The following is a 26,840-nucleotide window of genomic DNA, read 5'->3' as shown; positions in this document are numbered from 1 at the left end:
CTCTGAAAGCAATATTTGATTGAGGTATATTTTGCCCACAGCTATTCCCACATAATGTAGGATTCAGTCAAACATGAGTGAGAATTCAAAGCACTCAATTCATTTGGTTCTGGGAAGGTAAATAGCAGTTAATAATAGCAATTTAGAATTCTAATCAACACAGCAAAAGAGGCTATAGATGGTAGAAAGTTCTCTGATAACATCAGGTTCGTACCACATGAAAAAGTCAAGCATCCTGATGGAACCCTTAGTGAAAGGATTAAAAAAATAGATCGGCAAATGTCACATTACCATTATAGATATCAGTGATGCATCCACCTTCATAACTTGATTCTAATTCTATTTACTTGGAAGTAAAAGCTATTGATTTTAGCAGAACTTGCTTCAAAGAAGGGTGCTTAAGACTGCAGGCTTTGAAATATCCAGCCTGATTCAGCAAGGGACATTCACATGTGTAAGCACCATGGGCCCACTCTATTGTATTGTTAATGCAAACACACAGAACTAAGCACGATTAAGCTTCAGTCGATTATCCCAAATCCACTTCAGAACTGCCTCCAAGCACTGGTTCAGGGTTTCTGAAACCTTCCTGGGATCAGCTGGAAACACAAGATTGAGCTGAGTATCATCCACATATTGGTGAGGACCCGGCCAAAATCTTTAGATGACTTCAGCCAGCAGTTGCATGTAGGTGTTAAAAAGCAATGGGAGCAAGATGGAGCCTTGTGGGACCCCGCAGGCTGAAGGCAAAGGACATGGGCAGCTATCCCCCAACACCACCTGAAATATACTCTCCAGGTAGGACCAGAATTAAAACTGTGCCTCACAGTCTCCCAGCCCAGAAAGACAGTCTAGAAAGATACCATGATCAATGGTATCAAAAGTTACAGAGAGATCTAGGAGAATCAACCAAGTCGCAGATATTTATGTAGCAAACAGAACAAATGCTTCATAATCAAGGAAAAAATAGCACTGTTCCGCCACTGTTAGATGGAGTAAATATTGTTGAACGCAGTAATTTTGTTTGTTAATTCTTTACAGGTTGCAATTATTCTTTGCATTTCACCATGTAGCTCATTAATTTACACAACAAGGAATATATTAGATCTTTTTCAAGATTTAACATTTTTAAAGTGCCAGAAAAGCATTAGTGATTGCCACTAAGACTGCCCAGATGAATTGTTGTACAACCCTTTCGACAACATGAGGGGACTGGAAGAGCTAATGCAAACACATATTTCTTCCATGTATTGCAAGGCAAGGCAAGTGGCTCTTGGTCAACAAAAGGTTGTTCATGGCACTTTAAAGACTATTAGATCTATTGTAACAAGAGCCGTAATTATAGTTTCCTGGGGAGATAAAATCAAACCAAGAATACATTGTTAGAATAACATCAGAGGAAGGGCTATGTGAGGCAGCACACATTTGGAGTACAGAAGGTCCCAGGATCATTCCTTGGCATCAGGGGTCAAAAATAAATGAGATAATAGTTGGACCAGAAAATGGCTGCCTGAGACCTGCTAACTGGAGTAGCCAGTACTGCCTTGACAGACCAATAGCCTGATTCTGGTGACATCTTCAAATGCTCACAGGTAATAGCTGGAAAGGAGCCCCGTGGCGCAGAGTGGTAAGCTGCAGTACTGCAGTCCAAGCTCTGCTCACGACCTGAGTTCAATCCCAATGGAAGTTGGTTTCAGGTAGCTGGCTCAAGGTTGACTCAGCCTTCCATCCTTCCGAGGTGGGTAAAATGAGTACCCAGCTTGCTGGAGGTAAAGGGAAGATGACTGGGGAAGGCACTGGCAAACCACCGCATAAAAAAACAAAGTCTGCCTAGTAAACGTCGGGATGTGACATCACCCCATGGGTCAGGAATGACCCGGTGCTTGCAGAGGGGACCTTTATATTTACCCTTTAATAGCTGGAAACTACATAAATACTCATGCCCCAGCATGATGAGCTAGTACTACTATCATCACATACTAGGAACTGAAATATAAGATGACATCTCATACTAGCCCTCTGAAAATATTTACAGTACAATCCTTAACTGAGTTACACCCTTCTAAGGCCACTGCATTATCAGTAAATGTACGGATATATGTGGGGGGCTGAATTACGATTGTTCCTCCTTGGTCTGCTTCTGCAGTGCTCCCAACCGCCGCACATTTAAGGTCACATTTGTTCTATCACGTATGCCCCAGTGTGCACAGGTCCTGAATATGCAACTGTATCATCCATTTTTGCACCTACATACTGGGGATAGGGCCACTATGCACAATCCTGATTCCCTCCTCCACTCATACACATCTATAGAGTTTGACTGTCTGCACAAGACTGTTCAGTTAAAATTATAACTGTCATAGGGTAAGTGGCAATTAACTGATGACAGTCAGTCAGTACTACAAACACTGTTTCTACGCAGAATTCCCCAAAGAGCTCAGAGCAGACAAAAAGGAAAACTACAGAAGAAACTAGCTACACTTATATATATATATATATATATATATATATATATATATATATATATATATATATATATATAGCAATAAAACATATGTCCAAATTATTCCTGGAATCAACTTATATACAAGCCATACTAGAGAGTAAAATTGAAATAAATATAACCTGAGCAGCACCCAGCTACAGTACATCAACCCATCAAATCCTATTTGCACAGTGGCTAAAAGACAGAAAAAAGGCCTTTGTGGGATCTAGTGAGTTAGGTCTTACTTTGTGGGAGGGCATTCACAAGACCATTCAATACTGGTGGGAGTCATTTTGTGGAGACTTTTACCTCTATAACATCAACGTATATTAACTTTAGAGTTGCCAATTCTGGGTTGAGAAGTAACTGGAGGCTTGGGGGTGGAGGCTGGGGAGGGCAGGGTTGGGAAGGGAAGGCCCTCAGTGGGTATAATGCCACAGGGTCCACCCTCCAAAGCATCCATTTTCTCCTGGGCAACTGATCTTTGTAGTCTGGAGATAAGTTGTAATTCCAGGAGATCCCCACCTTGAGTTTGGCAACTCTAATTAGCATTTGGAAGTTGTCCTAAAGAAAGTGATATGTGAATTACATGGGGAAGAACAAGATGTAGGAGATAGGTGGGAGTGTATTTTGCAAATAGGGTTGCCAGGTCCCTCCTCTTGATCGGCGGGAGGTTTTAGGGGGCGGGACTGGGCGGCTACATGTACTCAATGACATCACTTCTAGGGTTACTTCTGGGTTTACTTCCAGATGCACCACATTGCCAAGGGGTTTGTTAAGTCCGCGTGGGAAGGATTCACGAGGTTCGGAGACGGAGTTCAACAACAACCGCGTTTATTGATTACAGGAACAGAACTGGTTAACACAATGAGCAACCCCTGTTTATATGCCCCCTTGGCTGCCTGCAGACACTCCCCCCTGGATCCGTGATAGGGGGACATAACCTCCTGGTGACCAATGGTACATATTGGCTTAGAGCCTATGGGGTCCGTTTGCTTGACCAATAGGGTGAGCAGGGTTTAGGATCCTTCGCCCAGAACTCAAGCTCCTAAGTCTCCCTTGCTTACTTCCAACTATATACATACACAACAGGGTTTGAGTGCTAAAGCAGCCGCAGCAATGCAGCACTTCCGGGGGTAATCCCAGAAGTGATGGCATCACATATGTATGGCCACACAGGCACACAAACACTGCTCCAGAGCAGCTGGATGGATTGGCGGGCAATTGCCTGCCGAAACCACCCACCTGGCAACCCCTATTTGCAGGAGAGTAGAGAACATGAGAGTTAAGCTGCTGAAGCCCAAGAAGCTGAAGGGGAAGGAGAGAGAAAGAAAAGGTGGGAAGAGCCTAAACAGGCCTACAAGTAGGCACATGCTGGCACAGTAGTGGAAGGGGCTGCACTGTAGAGTTGCCAACCCCCTGCCTTCAGCTGATGTTTTCCGCTACCACTCTGAGCAGCATTTTTAAAAATGGCTGTTGGCCAACAGCATGATGTCATTTCTGGGAACACCTGGAAGTGATGCCACACCCCTCTAGGAATTGTCCAAACTCTATGGTAAAACACTATGGTTTTACTATAGATGGTTTTACTATAGAGTTTCGGCCAATTCCTAGAGAGGTGTGACATCGCTTATGAGTTTTCCTAGAAGTGACTTCACACTGTCATCTGACACCCACTACCCATGTCCCCACCCCACCCAGTCTCCTGCTGGTTGCCTGACTGGGCTTGGCAACCCTAGGTTGCAGAGATGTAAAGGATGAATTTCACAGCCCAAATCAGCCCAAACCTTTGATGATTGTCTTTAGTGGTGCATTAACAGTCTGGAGGTGTTTTCCTGTCCTCTGATAATTATAATCCAAAGGTTGTAGCCTAAGAGAAGGGATAGCCTCTAAGAACAGGGAAATTCCCAAGCACAGTATGAGTAGCACCATTACTACTAATTTGATGATAAAAAAATAATTGCCAATATTATTACTCCTTTTATTGAATCAATAAAGTTGTAGAAGCATGATTGAGCGATATTTTTGTGATGCATTAAATCATCAGTGGAAATGTTAACTGAAATCAGGAATCAGCATTATTTTTATAGCCTTTGAGCATAATGGAGAACATAATCCACTATGGCCAACAAGTTACTGAGGACTTTATGAGGCTAGCCATTAGAATAACGATCCACTCACTCAAAAATAAGCATTTGGAATTATTTATATGCAATAAATATCATTTTTGAAAAAGGCTTTAGAACAGAAGCAAGTTTTTAAGGTAATTTCTGCTATGCAGATAAAATCTGCATGAAGAATTAGCCATATACTTCTAGAACTGTAAGGAAAATATCTCACAGTGTTTCTTTCTTAAACAGAAAATATGCCTTTAAAATTTTCAAATCATGAATATAAGATGTTTGCTGTATTTTTACCTAATTAATCATTATAGCTGGTTCTAAGATAACTAGTTGAATATCTGGTATATGAGCACAATTCAACATTCATAAACCAATGCCTGATTTAGCACTGTTCCTATTAATAAACTTAATTATACAATGCAAAGTTGAGTATAAAATTCACAAGTTTGGCCATTTTAATTTAATAAAACATACACACAGGGCATAAGGCGCAAAAAAGCTTTCTGTAGCCCTCATCTACTCCAGCGTGGTGTAGTGGTTAGGACTGGTGGACTCTAATCTGGTGAACTGGGTTGGTTTCCCACTCCTATACATGAAGCCAGCTGGGTGACCTTGGGCTAATCACAGTTCTCTTAGAGCTTTCTCAGCCTCACCTACCTCACAAGGTGTCTGCTGTGGGGAGAGGAACGGAAGGAGATTGTAAACTGGTTTGATTCTCCTTAAAAGGTCAGGAAAATCAGCATATAAAAACCAACTCTTCTTCTTCCTCTGGGGAGATCTTTGTTTATACACAAAACAGGAACCTTTTCACATGTAGGCAGGCGGCTCAACCAGAGAATGGGGTAAGGGACAACATGTCTCAAAACATACTACATAACTGATTTGGAAGTGTATTCTTTGTTTACTATACTTCTGGTAATAACAAAGAAACGCTATCCATTCCAAAAAGAAACAGGGTCCACTATGCATTGTCCATTGAGATTACTGGATGAAATGTTTAAAGGAAGGGAAAATATACAATGAAAGTGAGATATAAATGTCTTATGAGTCAAGCTGAAAATTTATTTTATTTATATTTATTTATTTAAAATTTTATCTCTTGCACTTCAGAATGAATTGGCTATTTAACTCACAGAGAAAGTTCCCAGTGGGCCTCTGTCCCAATGGGCAGCCGGGAGCAAGCAGAGCGAAGCCCCAGCTGCTCTGCTACTGAGACCCAGCGTGGTGTAGTGGTTAAGAGGGGTGGACTCTAATCTGGAGCACCGGGTTTGATTCCCCACTCCTCCGCATGAGTGGAGGACTCTAATCTGGAGAGTCGGGTTCGATTCCCCACTCCTTCACATGAAGCCTGCTGAGTCCCCTTGAGCCAGTCACAATTCTCTCAGAATTCTCAGCTCCACCTACCTCACAAGGTGCCTGTTGTGGAGGGGGGGAGGGAATTTGATTGTGAACCTTATGGGAGATAAAAAAAAAACAGGATATAAAAGCCAACTCTTCTTCTTCTTCTTCTACCCACACTTCAGGAGCCATTAGGATTGCCAGTCTCCAGGTGGTGGCTCGAGATCTCCTGCTATTGCAACTGATCGCCAGGTGACAGAGATCAGCTCACCTGGAGAGAATGGCCACTTTGGAAGGTGAAGTCTATAGCATTATACCCCGCTGAAGCCCCTTCTCTCGGCAAACCCCACCCTCCTCAAGCTCCCAAAATCTCTAGGTATTTCCCAACCCAGAGCTGGCAACCCTAGGAGTCACTCAGCTGCTCCTGAACCATTATAACTTCACTGTCCACCCCGCTGCACTTTCTCCCACAAAGGACTCAAAAAGCTTTCCTAAAAAAAACTCTACACTTCTTCCCAAAAAGGTCTGACTTCCCCCTTCCCACGCTTGAAAAATTCTCAGACTGGGGAAAGTGAGTTTCTGTGCCAGCCAGGAAAGCAATTCTTCATTTGTTAGTATCCAGACTGTGAGCCAAATTTTGATCTGATTTTATGTAAACATAGTGGAGCCACTGTTTGATTGAACTGCTGCTCTTTCTTAGAGCTATGTTTGCTAAAGGAATGTGGGGAAAACATTTTTCTTGCAATCTCAGGCAAATAGGCACACAGAGCTGCAAACTGGGGAGGACAGAGACCACTGCCATACCTGTTTCCCCCACCCCAGTGACAGGCGATGATGTAGCTCCCCAAAGGGAGGTAAACAGTTTGCTGGAAAATACCAGTGTACCGACAGGTAGCCATTCAGATTGCTGAACCAGAGTAGAGTCTATGGCCTTTTATGAAGGGACATTTCCCCGCAGTCACCCCCACTGGCTGCTTCAGGGATTCCTTTTGATTATGCATTAGGGTTGCCAGGTCCCTCTTCACCACCGGTGGGAGGTTTTTGGGGAGGAGCCTGAAGAGAGCAGGGCTTGGGGAGGGGAGGGACTTCAATGCCATAGAGTACAATTGCCAGAAGTAGCCATTGTCTCCAGGTGAACTGATCTATATCGGCTGGAGATCAGTTGTAATAGCAGGAGATCTCCAGCTAGTATGTGGAGGCTGGCAACCTATTATGCATGCCTTTCCCGCCCGTCAGAGGTCGCCTCACTCTCCCGCGTGTTTTGCCCGCATTTTCCAGATTCTGGCTAAAACAGCATCTGGAAAACACAGGCACAGGGAGAGCAAGGTGACCTCTGACTGGCGGAAAAGACATGCATAATCAAAAGGAAGCCCCAAAGCAGTCAGCGGGGGTGACCACCGAGAAACGTCCCTGTGGCCTATTACCTGAACTCCATACTTAGAATTTGGCTACTAACAGGAGCCAGGATTAGAGCTCTGATCTTGGGAAAGGTAGCATGAACTCTTTCTCTCCAAGTAGTTTCTCCAGTCAGATATGTCCACTGGGCTACTTTAAGCCACAAAAGGAAGAGAAGCCGGACACAGATCACCACCCATGTATTCCCAGCCCTCCAACCACTGTCCTGCGGTCTTAGATAGACAGAAAACATGAGTTGATTGAAGCCTTGACAAGGTGCCTTAGAGATCAGCTTTCGGGATGCCAGCTGGCTGATGGGGCATGGGGATCCCCTGGAATTACAGATCAACTCCAGACTTCAGAGATCAGTTCTCCTGGAGAAAATAGATGCTTTGGAGAGTGGACTCTATGGAATGGTACCCCACTGAGGCTCCTGTCCTCCTCAGGCTCCATCCCCAAATTTCCAGGAGTTTCCCAGCCTGGATATGGCAACCCTACCCTCCCTTTCCCCTCTAGTGGCCAGGGGTAGTGTTGCTAGGTCCCTCTTTGCCACCGGCGGGAGGTTTTGGGGGCAGAGCCTGAGGAAGGCGGGGTTTAGGGAGGGGAGGGACTTGAATGCCATAGAGTCCAATTGCCAAAGCAGCCATTTTCTCCAGGTGAACTGATCTCAATTGGCCGGAGATCAGTTGTAATAGCAGGAGATCTCCAGCCATCACCTGGAGTTTGACAACCCTAGCCAGGGGGGACCTGGCAATCCTTGATAAGTCATAACCACATATGCTGTGCCAGCCTCCCTTAGATAAAGCATATATTTATATACAAGAGATGGATTGATTCAATAAAGGGAGCTACAGCCTTCAATTTGCAAGATATGAGGAAGGCTGTCAAAGATAGGACATTTTGGAGGACTTTCATTCATAGGGTCACCATGAGTCGGAAGCAACTTAATGGTACTTAACACATATACACAACACATATATTTATATGGTGCTCAAACAGAATGTTCATAGCTCTGTACATGCTGAGTGTTTATGGTAATCATCAATAAGCCACTGATTGTCTTCTCTTTCATGAATTTTTACTGAGCCACAGAGGAAAGATATTTCATTACTGCTGGAAAGGAAATTACCTCTAAAAAGATCATTGATGGTAACTATATGAGTTTTTACTAAGTAAACCATCTGAAAAAACATCCTGTGGGCAACAAATTTGTGTACTGAATTCACCCTTCGCAAATGAAGTTCTTTTGTTATTATTGGTAGCTACATCTGCATATGGCAGGGCTGGTAGTTCTATGTTATTTCATCCACCATTAGTTGGTTAATGAGAACTTCTTTCTCCCCACGCTTCATTTACTTTAAAGATCTGTAGTGGTTACAAATAAGCATCCCTAGAAAGCGAGATAACAAAAGACTTGCACTTAATACATTGCAATTAACACTTACCAGGGAACCTGCTGTGTAGGGCGGCGTCACAGTTGTATCCATTGAATTGTGCAGTCACCGGGAGCACCTTTACAGTCAGCAGGATCAGCAGCCATACTTGTTCCATGGCAAAACCTAGTACAATGTTTGGCAATTATTCTGCGTGCTTGTTTGCATTTGAGATTGGCTATTGCAGAAATTTCACAATCAATAGATCATCTGTCTGGGAGATGGCTGACAAACCTTGGCCTAATTTTTTAAGCAACATCCCTTCTCTACAGACAGAAGAATGGCTGATCGGTGGGAAATCCACATCACAAACGAGAAATCACTTGTAGGACACACCTCTACTTATGCCTATGCTTTTTGCCTGCATAAAAGGAGGATATTTTCATCTCTCTTGGATCCCGTTCACAGTAATTATTACACACTGATTCCGGCCAAGGCACTCTCCTTTGATGAATTCCATCCCATCCAAAGTTCCCTACTGGATTATTAAACTCAAACTGCACATTACACAGATTTCTACGTTGTTAGGGTTGTTGTTTTTCCCTCAATGGGCTTATGTTTGCTCAGACAGAGCTCTGTCTGTATCATATGAAAGGTTTAACAGCAACCTTAGGTTATATAAACACCACATGATAAGGAACCAGATTTCTCTGATCTCCACTCTGCTGCATTTGACTAAATAATTTGTTGTTAGGCTCAAAGAGCAATCCTCAGTAGGTCTACTCAGAATCCTATTTTCCATGAAACTGTGGTTATGATTGCACTGTTAGAAAGACTGGTTTTCTTATCAGGGGCAATACAAATTTCAGGATTCTCTAGCTGTAAGTCTAAGGGTGACACTTCTATAACCACTCTTCTCTATAAATCTTTTCTGTAAGTAAAGGTACGTGAAATATTCATTAGGAGCAAGAACTCAGTTCTGCAACTGCATTTATTTGAGCTTGTTAGAATATGCAGGGTTTTTTTGTGGTATGGTAGCTTTAAGTCATCAATGATGCTCTTTTACTTAAGTACTTTATGGGAAGTTTACAAAATTTACTAAAATTTCATTGTATATTCTAAAGAGGTCTGGTTTGATGGAAAAAAACAGCAAATCTCCAGGAATGATTGCCTGTCAAGGACGGGCCTGTGGCCACAATTTCTTCTGTGATTTCGCTCTAACCCTTTCCCAGAAACTTTCAGGTCCTTCTTTGCTTGTGCTTTCATAGCAACCATATTGGAAGAAGAAGAAGAAGAAGAAGAAGAAGAAGAAGAAGAAGAAGAAGAAGAAGAAGAAGAAGAAGAAGAAGAAGAAGACAACGACAACAACGGAGGAGGAGCAGGAGGAGCAGGAGGAGAGTTGATTTTTATACCCTGATTTTCTCTACCTTTAAGGACTCTCAAACTGGCTTACAATCACTATCCCTTCCCCTCCCCAAAACAGACATCTTGTGAAGTAGGTGGGACTGAGATACTTTGGAGAGAACTGTGACTAGCCCAAGGTCACCCAGTAGGCTTCATGTGGAGGAGTGGGGAGGGGCTGTGGCTCAGTGGTAGAGCCTCTGCTTGACATGCAGAAGGTCCCAGGTTCAATCAGCAGCATCTCCAGTTAAAGAGATAGATAAGTAGGTGACGTGAAAGACCTCTCCCTGAGACCGTGGAGAGCCGTTCCTGGTCTGAGTAGACAATTCTGACTTTTATGGACCAAGGGTCTGACTCAGTATAAGGCAGCTTCATGTGTTCATTTGTATATGTTCATGAGTGGGGAAACAAACCCAGTTCTCCAGATTAGAGTCCACCGCTCTTAACCCCTACACCATGCTGGCTCACAGCATATGTACATACTAGTTAAACAATTATCTTCAGACTTACCATAATAAGCATTTTTAGTAGTGAGAGAAAGGCAAAGATCTTCCTAAAGCATAGCTGAGAATTTTGCATAAGTCAAGGGCTATACTGGGGAAGGCCAACAGTTGCATTTTTGAATGCTCACAGCCTGGGCAAGTTCAATCCCCAGACACTCCAGTTAAAACTATCTCAAATAGTAACATTTGTAACAATCTCTGCTTGAGGCCACGGACAGCTCCTGCTGTTTGGCATAGAAAATACTATGCTAGATGGGCCAGTGGTCTGACTCAGTATAAAGTAGCTTCATATGATATACATATGTACACATTATTGTTATTCTCCAGCTATCTCCAGTAACATGGACAGATGCAATTCAAAAAAATTGTTTTGTTTTAATTATTTTTAAATGCTTTTAAAGAGAACAAAATATAAATATAATTTCATAAATAATGGAGGCTGGTAGTTATTAGATCATATTGTTGACTCTGCTTGAGCATAAGCACACTTTGTTGCTTCAAACCCATTCCTGATTTATTTTCTCCAGCAAAAGAAATAACTTGAATGCAGTGTACAATTTGGTTGCTGCCTTATCTAATCGGCAAAAGTTATATATGCCTTTTTGGTTATAAGATTACTGATATTTCATGAAATGACATTAGGTTTTGATCTCTTTAAATTCACCATGTTCTCAGTTTTTACTTAAAAGCTGAAAACAGCCCAATTGATGGTGAAATGGGAAAATGATTTGTTTACAGAAATGCCATTTACCTTTATTCTGAATCTCACTCAATAATCATGTTGGACTCAGAGAATTTTTGAAGTCATATTGGAAGCAATTTTAAAAATATGCCTGGTATAGCTGAAAAGAAGGGGGAAGGAGAAAAGGAATATTAGGAATAATATATTCTTTTATCTAGGGTAAGAGCTAGGCAGGGCCTATACATCCATTTTACTTGTGCTTAAATGAAAAACTTCGCAATATACATTTAACTATTAAAATTCCGATGCTATTCTGGACCCTATCAGTAAACCAAAGAGCTTTTATTTCACATTCAGCTAATTTCTCATGTACATATAGTCATCTTAAAGAAACAAACCCAAAAGAACGGTGTGGAAATGTTTTTGTAATATGAGACAATTCTTACAATCATTGAACTAATGTTTTTCAATCGCAATGGAATCCTGTTCAATAATATCAGCTATCAACATTTCCCATTTGCATCTGTCAGTGCGCTGATTGTGTGAAATTGCAGACAGACTACATAAGCTGAGTAATATTGTCTGTCTCTTGGATGGCAAAGTTTAGTGTTTGATTTGCATCAACACTCCGAGAAGATGGTTCTAATGTCCTTCTCCTATGAAAACAACAAGCTAGTCAGGGGCTGGATTTCAACAAATATAATCCAGGGTGAGAAACGATCACTTTCTCTCACGCTGGACTTGTGTCAAAAGTTTTATTTCACCTTGTTCATAATCAACTCCCAATAGCTCAACCAGTGTTACCCATAATCCATATTACCTGATGAGTGATATGAAGGAAACATTCAAAAATTTTACACAATATTTGATGACGTTTACCAAAAACATTTTGAAACACTTTAAGAAGCTTCCATGAAATACACTTACCCAAATCCCCTGGAATGGTTGACTCAGCTGTACTCCATGTATCCTGCACTGTCGTATGAAATCAAATGTTTAACATCACTGCCCAGCAAAACTTTTTCAGAAAATACTCCAGTTCCTCCGAAGATTCAAGAGATGCTTACTATAGAAATTCTATTTTTTAAAAGTATGCCTGGATTTTAGATGGGAAAAGCTGCCAGTTCTCAAAACGCTTCACAAGTCTGTTCATCACCAGACTGAAACTTGAGTAGGTTCTTTATGATAGCGTTTTCAGTCCTGAATCTTTGTGTGTGTGTGTGTGTGTGCGCGCGCGCGCACGAGCGCGCTTTTGATCTCCAACTTTCCAGGATACAAATATTTCAAGAGGTCTGTGTGGGATAACCAAGCACTCTGGAGATATTATTCTGTCATCAGTTCATTTAGAGAAAATCTTGTCTGCAAGAGAGAGAGAGGAGAGAGAGAGAGAGAGAGGGAGAGGGAGGGAGAGAGAGAGAGAGAGGGGGGAAAGAGTCAAGAATGGAGATAGTATCGGTCGCTAACCTGCAAGGTTATCAGTATCCTGTTGTGTTTGTGAGAAATTTCTAACCCTTTTCAATTGGTCCATACTCACAAGAAAGGGCAAAGATGTCATACTGAGATCAAATGTGATATGAGATATCACCATGAATGCAGATGTCATCACATAATGTTCATCAACAAGGTATCTATACATACAACGCCAACCGAGCTTCATGGAAAAGATTCAGCAGTTAGAACCTGAACCTTGAATTGTAATCTCCACTGCTGCATCTTTAAAATCTTTCATTGGTTGATTGTCTCCAGTTTGGTTCTAAATCATAGAGGATTAGAGGTTTCAATCTCTCCAGTAAGGAATGAGCTGTTATTGCAATTTTTGTTTCTTTTTGTCATACGTTGTTTTTCTCTGTCTCACTTTGTTGCTGTCATTGAGGGTTCTGTTTCTTCTTTTAGGGCATTTTTACACTATTTTTTTACATCATTGTATATGTAAACACCATTTTCCAGCCATAAATATGCAATAGTTGCAAAGACACTTCTAAAAATGCTTACTTTTTGTAAAAAAAAATCTGATGCAAGAAAACAGATGATTGGAATTTCTCACTCCATCCTGCTAACAGCGCATTGATTTCCTGTGGCACAAGAAGCCTTGAGCGAGTGGAAGATTTTTTGTACTGGAGGAACGCTCTGCCATCATTGGCACAGAAATGTAGTATCTGACCCAGAAAATACTGCAAAGATAAAGGCTTGTTGGTTTAATTCTCACAAGAGAGCAGCGAAATCAAACTAGAATATTCAAATCAAACCAGCAAGCTTGCAAAAGTTAGTCATATTCCAGATGTCCACATATATGGAAATGGGGACAAAGCAGCAAATCTCAGCAGGTGACAAAATATACAAATACCCAATAGTTTTATATAGTGGAGAATTAGGTTTAGATCTAATATAATATTAACATTCTAATTAATGGAATAAATTCTCAATGGTGACTGTGGAATCTCCTGATTTTAGAGTTTTCCGGGTTTTCCAACAGTTTTGAATTCACCTGCTCCAGCACTCTCATGGGGGAGGGAACAGTCCCTCATTTTATGGAAATAACCAAGCTTAATAGACTAACGAATCTCCCATTCAAATCCATCCATCAACTAGGACAGCTAGAGAGCCTCTACTTTGTTTACCAACAGCTTTAAAAGTAAGCTACATGCGCATCAGAAGCAGAACTTTTTCTGTTTTCTGAATTGTGGAATTGCCTGACCATGAAACTTCTCCAGATGCCAAGCCTTTTGTTCTTTAGGTGCCAAGCATATACATTTCTTTTTCCCCCCTGGCTTTTTGTTGGTTTTTATCTACCTTTCATTGGCATCTGGCATATTATTTATTCTTAACATTGGTTCAAAAATCCATTGCTTCTTAAAGAAATAAGATGGAAGGTTGCAGAACCCAGCAAGCCAAGGTGAAAAGCAGCAGCTTAAAAGAAGGCACCTCCAATTATATTTTGGCCCGACAGTTCAAAAAAGATATAATTGTTAATATTATTAAAACACTATTCCTGTCCATTTTCCAGCACTAAAGCAACCAAGGCAGTATCAATGACAAAAATAGGTTAGAAAGAGAGGGAATCCAGGCACTCCATTTTGAAAAAGCTAAACTCGTACTGAAGTGGTCAGTTTGAACTTGATCATCCTGCCCAAGAATGGTATGCTGGAGAGGGTTCCACTGTGGTTAAAACTCGTAGCTTCAGGGAACTGTTATTTTCAAAATTGGTCGCACCTCAGCCTCTTTCAGCCTCTTCCCTCTTTAAACAAGATGTTCACAATCTCAGTTGTGTGTGTTATATGTTGCATGTTGCTCTCGCCTCTCCCATAATGTCTGCATATTGATTTCATAAACTGAAAATTAGCAGCCAGTTGGGCTGCTAACTCCTCAAAATAATGTAATATGCACTTTGGTCCTTAAACAAACCATAGTTTCGGAGTCAGTCAACAAAACACAACACTTCTGCTCATACACAAAGAGTGGGGCAAATTTTCATTTTGACAGCAGCACCTTGAGATTCATGGTGTTGGGAAGGAGCTCCTCAGGGGAAACAATGACTGCCTTTTGAAAGGGAACATAATAGCCCCATGATTACTTGCCCTACTGGTCTGTATCTTGGCCATTAGGAATCTGTGTACCAGACTGCAATTTTAGACTGCAATCAAACAGCCATAGGATAGTGACTAAGCCCTGTTCCTCCCCCTCCCATGATGTTGTCCATCCATATGCAAAGGGCTTAGTCACCATCCTGAACTGTTCAGAGATGAGGTTTAGGAATACTTGTTAGTATTGTACTGAAAGAATCTACTGATAATGCTTCTAAAATCAAGGCAGAGAGTAAAATCCAAACAATGTTCTCTTTTTAAGACCACATTCCGGGGGGGGGGGTTTATTTGGAGGCAGCGTGACCCCACATCAGCATTAAGTGCCCACTTATCATGGTATAAGGGGCACTTACGCTGGTGCAAGGGACATTCCCATTGGCACCTGGGTGCTGGGGAGCTCCCCCACCAGTGCAGCCTCTCTGGGAACCAAATCCCAGAAGAGAATGGTAGCACTAGTGGGGGGTGGGCAGTCCTGGAGCGTTAATTTGATAATAGGCTTTTTTATTCTCCGCAGCAGCCAGAAAGCCTCTGAGGAGGAGACGTGGCTGCACCGCTCCCGGATCTGCCTGCCCCCCAGGAATGGCCTTCCCATCATTGGGCCACCTTGACACAATAAGAGCTCCATAATCTGGTAAACTACAGTGAACAGGAAGGAGCTAACCACTTTAATCTTTACCAGAAGACAATTCCCATTACCATCAGTGGAAGCTTGCATGAGTAAAAGACTGAGTAAAGCCTAACTACCCCCTCAACTATTGTTGATTAGAGTGATTTCACTGAGCAGAGATACAGCCGAGTAATGGAAAGTGGAAGGGACATGAATGCGGAAGAATTATTCACAGTTTTAAGATCTCTAATTAAAGTTAAGGCAGGATCACTCTTTGCATGAAAGGAATCAGCAATAGAACATTGCTTAAGCATCATAAACAAGTGTACTTAGGGCACCTTTTACCCTTGAGTGGATTTACAATATGTGAATCTTCTGATTTTATGAGGTCATTAGTATAATGAATTTTTGAGCCTTTTGGTCTTTAGCGGAGAGGTTATTAAAAGCATAAAATCATTTTATAACACCACGTGCCATCTCTCCCCATTAATGCTGATGTGAAATGTGCCACCTCATAGAGATCTCCAATGACATTTGGAGAGGGTTTTTCCCCCTCCAGCAGGATCACAGCTTAACCCTGGGACAATTTTTCGATATTACTTCAGCCTTCCATAAAACTACAAGCCTAAAATGTGCGTCGATATATGAATCTATATAGCACTTACTGTTGTGTTAAACACACACACAAGGCCATCAGGATATTTTAGAAAGGTAGCAGGCCTGTCAGAATATTATCAGAGAGGAGCATGCTTAACCACCAATCACGACTTTTCAGATTAGTGTTATTTCTGCACCCTGAAGATAACATAGTTCTCTATGAAAGACAGGAGAAGATTCCACCCTGTTTTCTTCCCCACTCAGCTCAGACTAATAAAATTTGAAAGGCTCGATGGAATGCCGGAATGAGAAAAAGAGAATCTGAGGCATTTAACACCCAATGAAAAAGCAGAGTTGGGTTTTGGAGGGAGAAGAGACAGGCGGAATCCTGAATAGGCAGGGAATCCAACTGGGACTTTAGAGAGTGATTTAGAAAGGCAAGGTTTGGGTGCCCTTCCTATAGGGTTGTCTGGTTATCCTTTTAAAGTCTGCAACTCTTAAAGCACATCCTTTGTTACCATTAAGCACAAAGTACCTCCCAACGCTGGTAACTTGTGTCTCCTAATATACTTTAGTGGAAAGGCATTAAATGTCACTCCAACCAAGGGAATAAAGTTGAGTTTGTTTATTACTTTTGACTCATGTGTTCTCATCAACACATGTAACCCACGACAAACTCTACAGGATCCAGAGAAAAGAGGTCCAGATTGGTGTCTGCTGTGATCTCTGTCTAAGGATTAAGGAATCCTGCATGTAAAAATAACAATCAAAGACATCCACTTCGCCTCACATTCATGGAGATGAGGGTGTGAGTGATGGAATCGTTCACAAGTTTCCAGTTTGAGGAACTGGTTCTATGGTAAAAATACATAATGTAGAAAAGTAAAAACTCTGGATCAGGCATTATGACACTCCCTATTCCTTTTTTGTTGTTTACACCATCTGCATTCTAGTCCAGTGATTTATTTATTTTTGCCTGCAGAGAGGCATCCCCTGGGACACTCACAGGCATAGTGGGGTGATAATAGCCATTTCCTGTTGCTTGACCCCAGCACCCCAGAAGACGGCTGCTTCTGACCATGGAAATTCTGTTTGCGACTATTATAATTCACAGCCACTGAACAGTGTTCATAATTTGTGTGCCTCTTTGTTATCTCCCAGTTTGGTCACGCTTCTGAAAATTTAATAGTTTTAACCTGTCAAGTTAGATTTGATGAGGGGAGCCTCTTAACCAAAAAAATCCCGGTGACAAAGGGTGTAAAGCAAGGCTGTGTACTGGCACCATCCTTATTTAATTTATTTATTTCAGATCTCCCTGCTTTTTTGGCTAATACTGATGGTCATGCTCCTAAGCTAAGCTCTGAGAAAGTCCCTGTTCTGTTATATGCGGATGACACAGCAGTCCTATCCTTTTCAAAGATGGGTCTTAAACGTTTGTTAGCTTCTTTTATCCTATTCTGTAAATGGAATTCCCTATCTATTAATTTTGATAGACCAAGATTCTGATATTTTCTAAGACTTGGAAGCAATCAGTTTGGAAAATTGAGGGAAGAGAAATCGAACAAGTGAAAACGTTTAAATATTTGGGGGTCTCTTTTCATTATAATTTAAAATGGATTGCACACCGTAATCAGTCCCTTACCTTGGCAAAAAATAAGATGGCTGCAATAACTCGTTTTTACTATAAGAAGGGTAACCATTTTGTTCCGGCTGCCTTACAGATTTTCCAAGCCACTGTGATCCCGCAACTTTTGTATGGAATCCCAGTTTGGATCCAGGGTTTTAATAAAGAAGTGGAGCGTCTCAGGGCAGTTTTTTTGAGACGCATCCTTGGCATCACAAACTCTGTTTGCTGTTTTTCTCTGTGCGCTGAGCTGGGACTGCACACAATAGAATCTGGTGCTTGGATCACTACTATCAAATACTGGTTACGCTCTCATTTTCGATCCCCCCCAAGTAGTTTATTGGCAGCTTTACATACTGACTCAACTGTTTCTGGATGGTCTCGGCTTATCTTAAATAGGATCAGATCACTAGGGATTGATCTTGATTCCTTGTCCAATTCCAGTGAATTATATATTTTTAAGACAATCCAAAAAAGGATATGGGACGGTGATTCCCAAATAATAAAAGCCGGTGCTGAAAGTATCTGCTCCCCTCATTTTTTAGGCCTTTCTTATCAAATAAACTCTATTGCCCAGTATTTTTCTAACTTAACTATACCCTCTCACCGTAGAGCATTTTTGTTGGCCAGATTTAATATATTTCCTTCAGCTGTTGTTAGTGGTAGGTACAAGGGAATACCACGTGAAGCAAGATGTTGTAGGTGTCAATGCAAAGAACCTGACACAATACAACATATTCTCTTGTACTGTCCACTTTTCACACAGCTTCGATGCAGCTTAATTAGTTCTCTTCCTCAATTTACTACTGCAATGACTACTGGAAACATAGGATATTTATTGGATGACAAAAGCTTCGAAGTTACCACTCAAGTAGCCGAGTTTCTGGCCAAGGTCCTAAAGGAGGGAGAAAGAAGGAGGGGAACCCTCATCTAATTGTTTTTATAAAATTTACTGATGAACTGTGAATTCATTCCTTTTTTAGATCCATATCTAGCTGTTTTACCTGTTTGTTTTGTTACTGTAAATGCTAATAAAGGTTCTGTATTCTGTATTCTGTAAAGTGCTGTCAAGTCGCAGCCTACTTATCATGACCCCCAGGGCAAGAAAATAGCAGAGGTGGCTTGCCATTCCTGTGCATAGCAACCCTGGAACTCCTTGCTGGTCTCCCACTAACTAGGCCCAACCTTGCTTAGGTTCCAAGATCTGACGAGATCAGGCTAGCTTGGGCCATCCAAGTCATAGTGATACTCAATTGTGTCTTATACTTTTTTTAGGTGCTAATGGAGGAACAGGAGCCCCGTGGCACAGAGTGGTAAGCTGCAGTACAGCAGCCCAAGCTCTGCTCACGACCTGAGTTCAATCCCAACGGAAGTTGGTTTTCAGGTAGCCGGCTCAAGGTTGACTCAGCCTTCCATCCTTCCCAGGTCGGTAAAATGAGTATCCAGCTTGCTGGGGGTAAAGGGAAGATGACTGGGGAAGGCACTGGCAAACCACCCTGTAAAAAAACAAAGTATGCCTAGAAAATGTGACGTCACCTCATGGGTCAGGATTGACCAGGTGCTTGCGCAGGGGACCTTTACCTTTTTAATGGAGCAACAGAATCCCTGTCTACAAAAACTAACAGGATGGAGGAGGACTAATAAACTGAAACTCTGTACAATTAACATGGAGATGTGCCATCTCCCAAATATTTTTTTTAATCCAAACAAATTTTCAGCATACATGTGGGGGTGCTTGACTCAAGAGAAAAAGGGCACTGCAAGCAGAGAGTGTATAGGAAGCCCTGTTGGGCATGAACAGCTTGCCACACTGTCTTTAAAGGTGCCTGGGGAATGACGACACGAGGGGCATTAGCTTCACTATGTAAGGGGTAGGCATGGCAGTGAAAACAGCAGTGGCTCTCTCCTTCCCCCCCCCCCTGATTTTCCAGCTGAGGTCACCACCTCACCTCACCTCAGTATAGAGCTGATCATTGCAACCATGCCTGGTTATTTCTTGGTGTCCTTAATTTTCCTTGTTCAGATTACTTATAGTAACTATATTAATGAATGGCTGTGGATGTTAATAGTCTGAATGATTAGCCATATACAGTGCTTTTGACTGAGGTGTGTTAAGAAACATCTACTCCTAAATATTTTCCTTTGCACTTTCAGACCTTTCATGGAGGTTTTATAGTTCATATGTCCATTTTGTGATCAATTGTCACTCAACGGCAGCTAGATCTAGGTCCTCCTGGCTATGGCATCTTGCCTTTAAAATTCCCTTCCCAGGGAAGCCCGCCTTGTTGACTCTTTTCTGTTTTTTAAGAAGCTTGGTAAAACTTTTCTTTTTCAAAGGAGTAAATTACATGTTTTCTCTCTCTCTCTCTCTCTCTCTCTCTCTCTCTCTCTCTCTCTCTCTCTCTCTCTCTCTCTCTCTCTCTCTCTCTCTCTCACTGACTCACTCACTCACTCACTCACTCACTCACTCACTTGGTTTCTTTGAGATCCTGGCTGTTACCGCACTAGGTATTCCCAGCGATGTATCAAGAATTTGGAAATGTTATAAAAAACATTGCTTTAAAAGGGTTTTTGGATGCCACGGCTAAAAAATGGTTGGAAGACGTCTTCACAGCTAAAGGGGCCAAACAAAGTGCGAACAGTATTTTTTATAACAGTTTCAAACTCTTAATGCATCGCTGGGAATACCTAGTGCAGTAACAGCCCCTGTTTCCAAGGCATATGGGAAAAGTTAGAATAATAAATAAAGAGAACTATGCTAACAATTATGATTTTTCTTCTCAGGATGGTTGTTATCTATATGGGGATAGCTATGATGACATTATCAGGCTTTATTGTATATCAGCTTGGGTATTTCTAGTTTTTAAAAAGTCCTTAGTGGAAAAAGAAGAATCAACTGAAAAAGCACATAGTGGTACACCGTATCTTTACATAAAGTGGCATTATGCTTATTGGCTTTCTGTCCCTTTACTTTAAAACAATTTCCATCAAAATAATTTCCTCATCTTGCTGCTTCAGTGAACAGAGTTTATGATTTCTGTAACAGTTCCACAATCACCCATAACAGAACACTTCTCACAAGCTTTACTATGACCCCCAAATCTATTTTCAATTCATCATTTTGTACAATCAGCAGAATTGTGGGTTAAGATTTTTCTCCCCTGAATCAAGGGAGGTGAGACATTGCATGATCGGGTGCTTCTCTACACACACATATACACACAAATCATCCTTGCACAAAACAGCTTGCCAGAGAGAAAGCTGTTTAGAACTGAACAGTATGTGCAAAAAACCATCACATTTGCAAGTATACTTGGTGCACTTTCATTTAGGAAGTGATGTTACCTGCCTATGCACTTCCCATTTCCTCCTTTCCCTTTTTGGAGGCTTCTTGCAAATTTGTGACCAAGGTGATCCAGTCTGGCCCATTCCTGTTGACATGCCTGCTTATGTCCCTATGATAGAAATGACAAGACGGTCTATGTAATCTTAGTGTTGTGTTAATTTGACAGGGGTATGATATTTAAATTCCCTTCCACCTCTCACACACTTCAGGGCAACCATTTTTTTCCATCCCTTATCTCATATGGAAACTGACCCACTAATGCCAAAAGTAGTCCTGTTTGCCACTGCATGTTTTGAGGTATCCCCAGACATTTGCCCCTTTAGTCTGAAGAAGTAGGAAGTCATTCCCTCCATTGCCATCTGGATTGACTTGTCTCATTTTCTTCCATACACAGCAACTAGTTTGATGAGATTATTTCTGTAAGGCCAAATTTTGTTTGTTTATCTATCTAGCTATTTGTTTAGGTTGTTTCTCCCTTGGACTCAAGGCAGATTACCCAGAGTGAGTCAATACAATTGACGAGATTGGACATTCAACGAACAATGCAGTAGGGTTGTAAAACCAATCAGAAGTCTAAAAACAGAACTGAAGCAAAGCGTAACTATTAATATGACACATTAAATGATGCAAAAATTACATAGTAGGAACCTTATTTCAGCAAGCTATACACAGTAGTATAAAACACAGTGCCTAATATTTTATCCAAGAAACCTTGTGAAAAGCATAGAAAAGCCATCTTGGATAATTCAGGCTTGCATAATTTGTGAAAAGCCAGAAGAGTGGGAGCCTTTCTGACTTCCTCCGGCCGGCCATTCTGTAAGGTGGGGGCCACAACGGAGAAGATACATGTATGGGTAGTTGTTGATTTTGCCCATTTGCAGGTTTGCACCTGGAGAAGACCCAGCATGGTGTAGTGGTTAAGAGCAGTGGTTTGGAGTGGTGGACTCAGATCTGGAGAACTGGGTTCAATTCCCCACTCCTCCTCCACATGAGTTGCAGACCCTAATCTGGTGAACCAGATTGGCTTCCCGACTTCTACACATGAAGCCAGCTGGGTGACCTTGGGCTAGTCACAGTTCTATGAGGTTGGTTTCCCCACTTCTGCACATGAAGCCAGCTGGGTGACCTTGGGCTAGTCATAGTTCTATTAAGAGCTCTCTCAGCCTCACCTATCTCACAGGATGTCTGTTGTGGGGAGAGGAAGGGAAGGCAACTGTAAGCCAGTTTCATTCTGCCTTAAGTGGTAGAGAAAGTCAGCATATAAAAACCAACTCTCTTCTTCTTCTTCTTCTCCTTCTCCTTCTCCTTCTCCTTCTCCTTCTTCTGTTCCAGTGAATGAAGCTGACGTAGTAGAATGTAGGAGGATAGGCTATCTTGCAGGTATGAATATATAATCAAACAACAACAACATGAACCCTCTCTTCCCTCTCACACCTGTAATACAATTCATATAATACAATACAAAGCCAAGTGACTCCTGTCCTTGTCCATTTATTTCAACAGGCTTAAGGTTAGATCCAGCCTCAAATGGCAATTGCCAACAGCTATCCCTTTCTGCTGCTAGTGCCACCAATTACTCCTCTCATGTAACTCCTCATAGTACACTATAGAGCAACTTTTCATGAATATCAGTGGGCTGTAGTGGGAAGGGTGGGCGGAAAAGGTCATCTGGATCCAATCCATAGTCTTGACTAGTTGTATTTTAACATTTTACTTTAAATCATGAATAGCCAAAATACCAAATAAGAGTGTAAGAGGGACAAAGTATGAAGAGATAGAAGGGCTAAGTGCTAAAACAGGGAGCGGGAGCAGTGGATTATTTTTTTTTAAAAAAAAAAAAAAGCAAATGCATACAACTTCTCAAGGGTCAAACATTTGAATTCATGCCTTTGCAAAAGCTCACAAATACCCAAATTCAATTTGTGACCGTGAAAGTGGTCAATTTGTTGCAGTGCTTGGAGGTTGTGAGACATACATTTAATGAAAGAGAATTATCTTTATTCATGAGCATGGTCAGAGGGATTAGGTTTTCAAAGATACAAGTGGCACAGGGAAATCTATGCAAAGGTAATGAGTCCCGAGTCTCTTTGCTCTCTCCGTTGCTTGGGGAAAACGCTCAGCGCCTCTATCTCCAAACAGAGTAAGCTTTCTTAGTCACTTGCCTTTTGCTCTCTTGCTTTATGGTCTTTCTTTGCAAACAAGGGATTTTGCTATGTAAAACATTCAGCAGGGTTTTATTTTATTTTTGCTTAGGTCTTTTCAGGACAATTGGAAGCTGTTATCCTAGGCAGAACAGATGTAAGTGTGCAGTGCCTCATATGTCACAGAGATGGAAAGCAAAAAAATACAAATTTTGACACGGCTGTCAAAGATGTCTCATTACAGAGTGCTTCACTCCTTACAGACTTACATTTCCCTCCATTTCACACACCCCTGCTGGCTATTTCAATGCTTAGTTCTGCATTTTACTTGCTGTCAGAAATCCTGATGCCTGAAAGTGACTTTTCAGAGAACTTTTTACACAATCATTAATTTTTTAAAAAATTCAGTCTTTGCCCTTGACAATTTGGGATGCTGTTTATTAGTGTTCAGTGCTTGATCTTGTATATAATGTCTGGACTTTTCCTATCAGGCTAGCAGTAAAAATATTTTTATCTACTTTGTATTCTGAAAATAGCACTGGGGTGGAATGAAAGGAAGACAAATAAGTATTACTAATCAGAAAAAATAAAGCACTGAATTTACTTCTACTAAATAGCCACTGACGTCTACCTGCCATTAATTAGAAACTTCAGAAATCCAAAAACATTATCTGCTGTTAAAGACCATCTCTTTATCGGTGGTATGCCGGCGGAAGGCCCCATCGGCATCCTGGGGTGGTGCTGCCATGGCATTGGGGCCATGTACGGTGGTGTAAGTAGCCTGAACACCAGCATGGGAGCCCCCAACACCGGCGCAGCCCCTTCCTTGTCCCCTGAGGACTTTCATCCTCAGTAGTCAGGAATGTGCTGTTAAGATAAAGAAAGCATTTTGATTCTGAAAAGTTACACTAAAGTAATCTCTGTTGTCTAACAGCTTTGTCCTTCTTCTTTCATTTAAATTCAAATAAATCACAAGCCCTACTTTGGCCAAGGGAAACAAGCAGCCCATTAAAAACTTCAAGTCATGGACAGATTCCCTATTCAGATGGTTCCCTACACACTTGCAGGTGCTGAACAGCATAACTTGTATTTTTGAGGGGGGGAAGCCATCACAGAGAGGATATTGTTCTCTAAGTGCTTTCCTGGTTTCACATTTTCTGAAGTACAGTGTTAAGTTGCTGAAAACCTACTTCATTCACATGATTGGGAACCTGTTCAACTTTAGAGTGAAGGGTGAATGAAGCAATAATTATTGTCTGAAAATTATGAGCCATTTCGATTGTATCTCAAAGAAGTATGCCTACATTTTTTTCTGTTATATTGAGGCCAAATTCTGGGCTTTTACAAGAAGCTTTACTCCCATTCTTGAAGAGTTACACCACTGAATGGTCCCAGACGCTCCTATAAAGGGCACCAGTATAAGTGCATGAATGAGGCAGAACTACAGCAAATGGAACTTTACAGTTAAGTTTTCATCATTGCTAATAAGAGCTCCTCTGATTAGCCTTCCACCTGTTAAATGACCATCAATTCAAGCAGATCCAAATTGAGATTAATGCTGAATAAACATGGAGGAAGAATTACGCTTGAATGGCCTTAAAATCAGGGAACTATTTTGAGTTACAAAAATAATGCTCTTGAATCCAACTGCAACTTCATATTCAACACACTTGAATGTTCTGATGGTATAGTCCAGCCCTGCAGATAAGCATAACATGTTTACTCGCCTACTTACACATATGTCACATGCTTTTTATGTGTGGATTGAAAGAAAGCTTTATTTGGAAAGCATGATAAATTGTAGGGTCAATATTTATTTAGACTGCTTTGAGGGATTTTCTGGAAGTGACATCATCACACAGCCAATTTTGAGCCCTAGGTCTCATTTTAAGCCTCGTAAGATTCCTGGATGGCCCAGGCTAGCCTGATCTTATCAGATCTCAGAAGCTAAGCAGGATCAGCCCTGGTTAGTATTTGGATGGGAGACCACCAAGGAATACCAGGGTTGCTGTGCAGAGGAAGGCACTGGCAAACCACCTCTGTTAGTCTCTTGCCATGAAAACCACAAAAGGGGTTGCCATAAGTCGGCTGCGACTTGACGGCACTTTACACACACACACAAGATTCCTCACACACACCACCAATGGCCGGGGGGACCTGGCAACCCTAGTCAACAATGAGTCAACATCTCTGAGAAAAGATTCAGAATAAATGCATTGCATACCTTCTGCCCATTATCCAATGAAGGTCAACTAGTAGAAAGGGATCTAGAATGAATGGTCCATCAGGCCTGTAAGGTACTTGACAAATTCTCCAGGCAAGCAGCAAAATCAGAGGTACTGAGCCTTTAATGGGCTTCCATACATACCATTGTTTGGCTGAGTGGACCACAGCTTGTACCAGCTTGCAGTGAAGAGTAGTCAGATGAATAGCAATACGTTCTGATTTCACTATCTCAACATCTTCTTGCAAGATCTTGCTGAGCATCAAAAATCAAAGTGGGAAGAAAGAGGAACAGCTGAAAGAAATATTCTGTTTATGTACTTCACCTTCTTCTATGAGCCATGTTTTTGACACCCTCATTATTTTGCAAGAAGGCAAAAGGAATGGGATCAATACGCCATCAAGATAAAGGAATAATATAAATTGTCCTGAGACTTAGACATTTCTTTTCCATCAGACTGAAAATTGAAAAGGGGTTTTTAATTTGTCTTCTGCTTATATTATCATAAGTTTAATTAGTAGGCTGCAAAATGAGTTCTACAAAAAGATAATGAGTTCACAAATCATGATTTTCCAAAAGTGAATCAATTCTTTGGAACATTCGCAACATGACAAGTGATGTGACTGGGTCATCTCTTTCTACAAAGAGCATCTCAAATCCTAATATATTAACTGCAAACTCTCCCCTTGTTTCCATATTAACAATTGAGATTGGAACGAGAACATCAACTATGCCTTGGTGTAACCCTGCCATGATGGAATATGCAGCTATAACTTCATGTAATAAGGGTTGGACTTTAGCCACGGAGAAGTTCACTCTACTTCATAGTATATACTGTTGAAATAGCAATAGCAGTGGATCACAGTACAAAAAGGGGAGAGGTGTTTAGAGGGTTAATTTAGACTATGTATGTTACCTAGCAACTAATGGAATCTAGAAGTTTCTCTTCCTGTTTCTGTTTTGTTTACTGGTGCAACAGACCATCCTATATATCACCAAGTGGGCTAGTGTGCCACTGGTTGGATGCTTGCCTGCTTGCCCGTGTGCAGGGGGTCATCTGGGCAGCTGCCTGCTTGGGGCTTGGTCGGTACCCCCTCTCCCTTCTGGTTCTTTCCCCTCTAAGTCCTGCAAAAGACGCGTAGGGTGGGAAAGTGCCAGATACTGGTGTTACTGGATCGGGTTCCTTCGCCTACAAGCCCCAAGCGGCTTGTCGCTCACTCCGTCCTGTGTTTGCTGCCCTGCCTGAATCTCTTGGGCCCAGCTGGGGATGGCAGAGCTCAAAAGTTAGTTGCTCTACGTGGCAGACACTCAGAGCCATCTCCGGCCGTGCCTCTTGGCTAAATGTTTGACCAAATATAGCAGGCTAATTTTTAAGTTGATAATTTTGTGTGGCCCGCGAATGATGCTATAAATATCCAAA

General features: G+C 41.6%; 1 protein-coding gene across 1 annotated transcript in view; it reads right to left on the bottom strand.

Moving 5' to 3' along the window:
- ZPLD1 (zona pellucida like domain containing 1) overlaps positions 1-8,898 on the bottom strand; it is a 32,735-nt gene extending 23,837 nt beyond the window's left edge. Inside the window, exon 1 of the mRNA XM_056858679.1 lies at positions 8,787-8,898. Coding sequence (XP_056714657.1) covers positions 8,787-8,892 — 106 coding nt within the window. The 5' untranslated portion in view covers positions 8,893-8,898. The remainder of the gene's footprint in view (positions 1-8,786) is intronic.
- Between the last annotated feature and the right edge of the window lie 17,942 nt (positions 8,899-26,840).

Source organism: Euleptes europaea, chromosome 12 (genome assembly GCF_029931775.1).
Source record: "Euleptes europaea isolate rEulEur1 chromosome 12, rEulEur1.hap1, whole genome shotgun sequence".
NCBI classification, from domain to species: Eukaryota; Metazoa; Chordata; class Lepidosauria; order Squamata; family Sphaerodactylidae; genus Euleptes; species Euleptes europaea.
The sequence above is the reverse complement of the archived record's forward strand: the minus strand, read 5'-3'. Positions and strand labels throughout refer to the sequence as shown.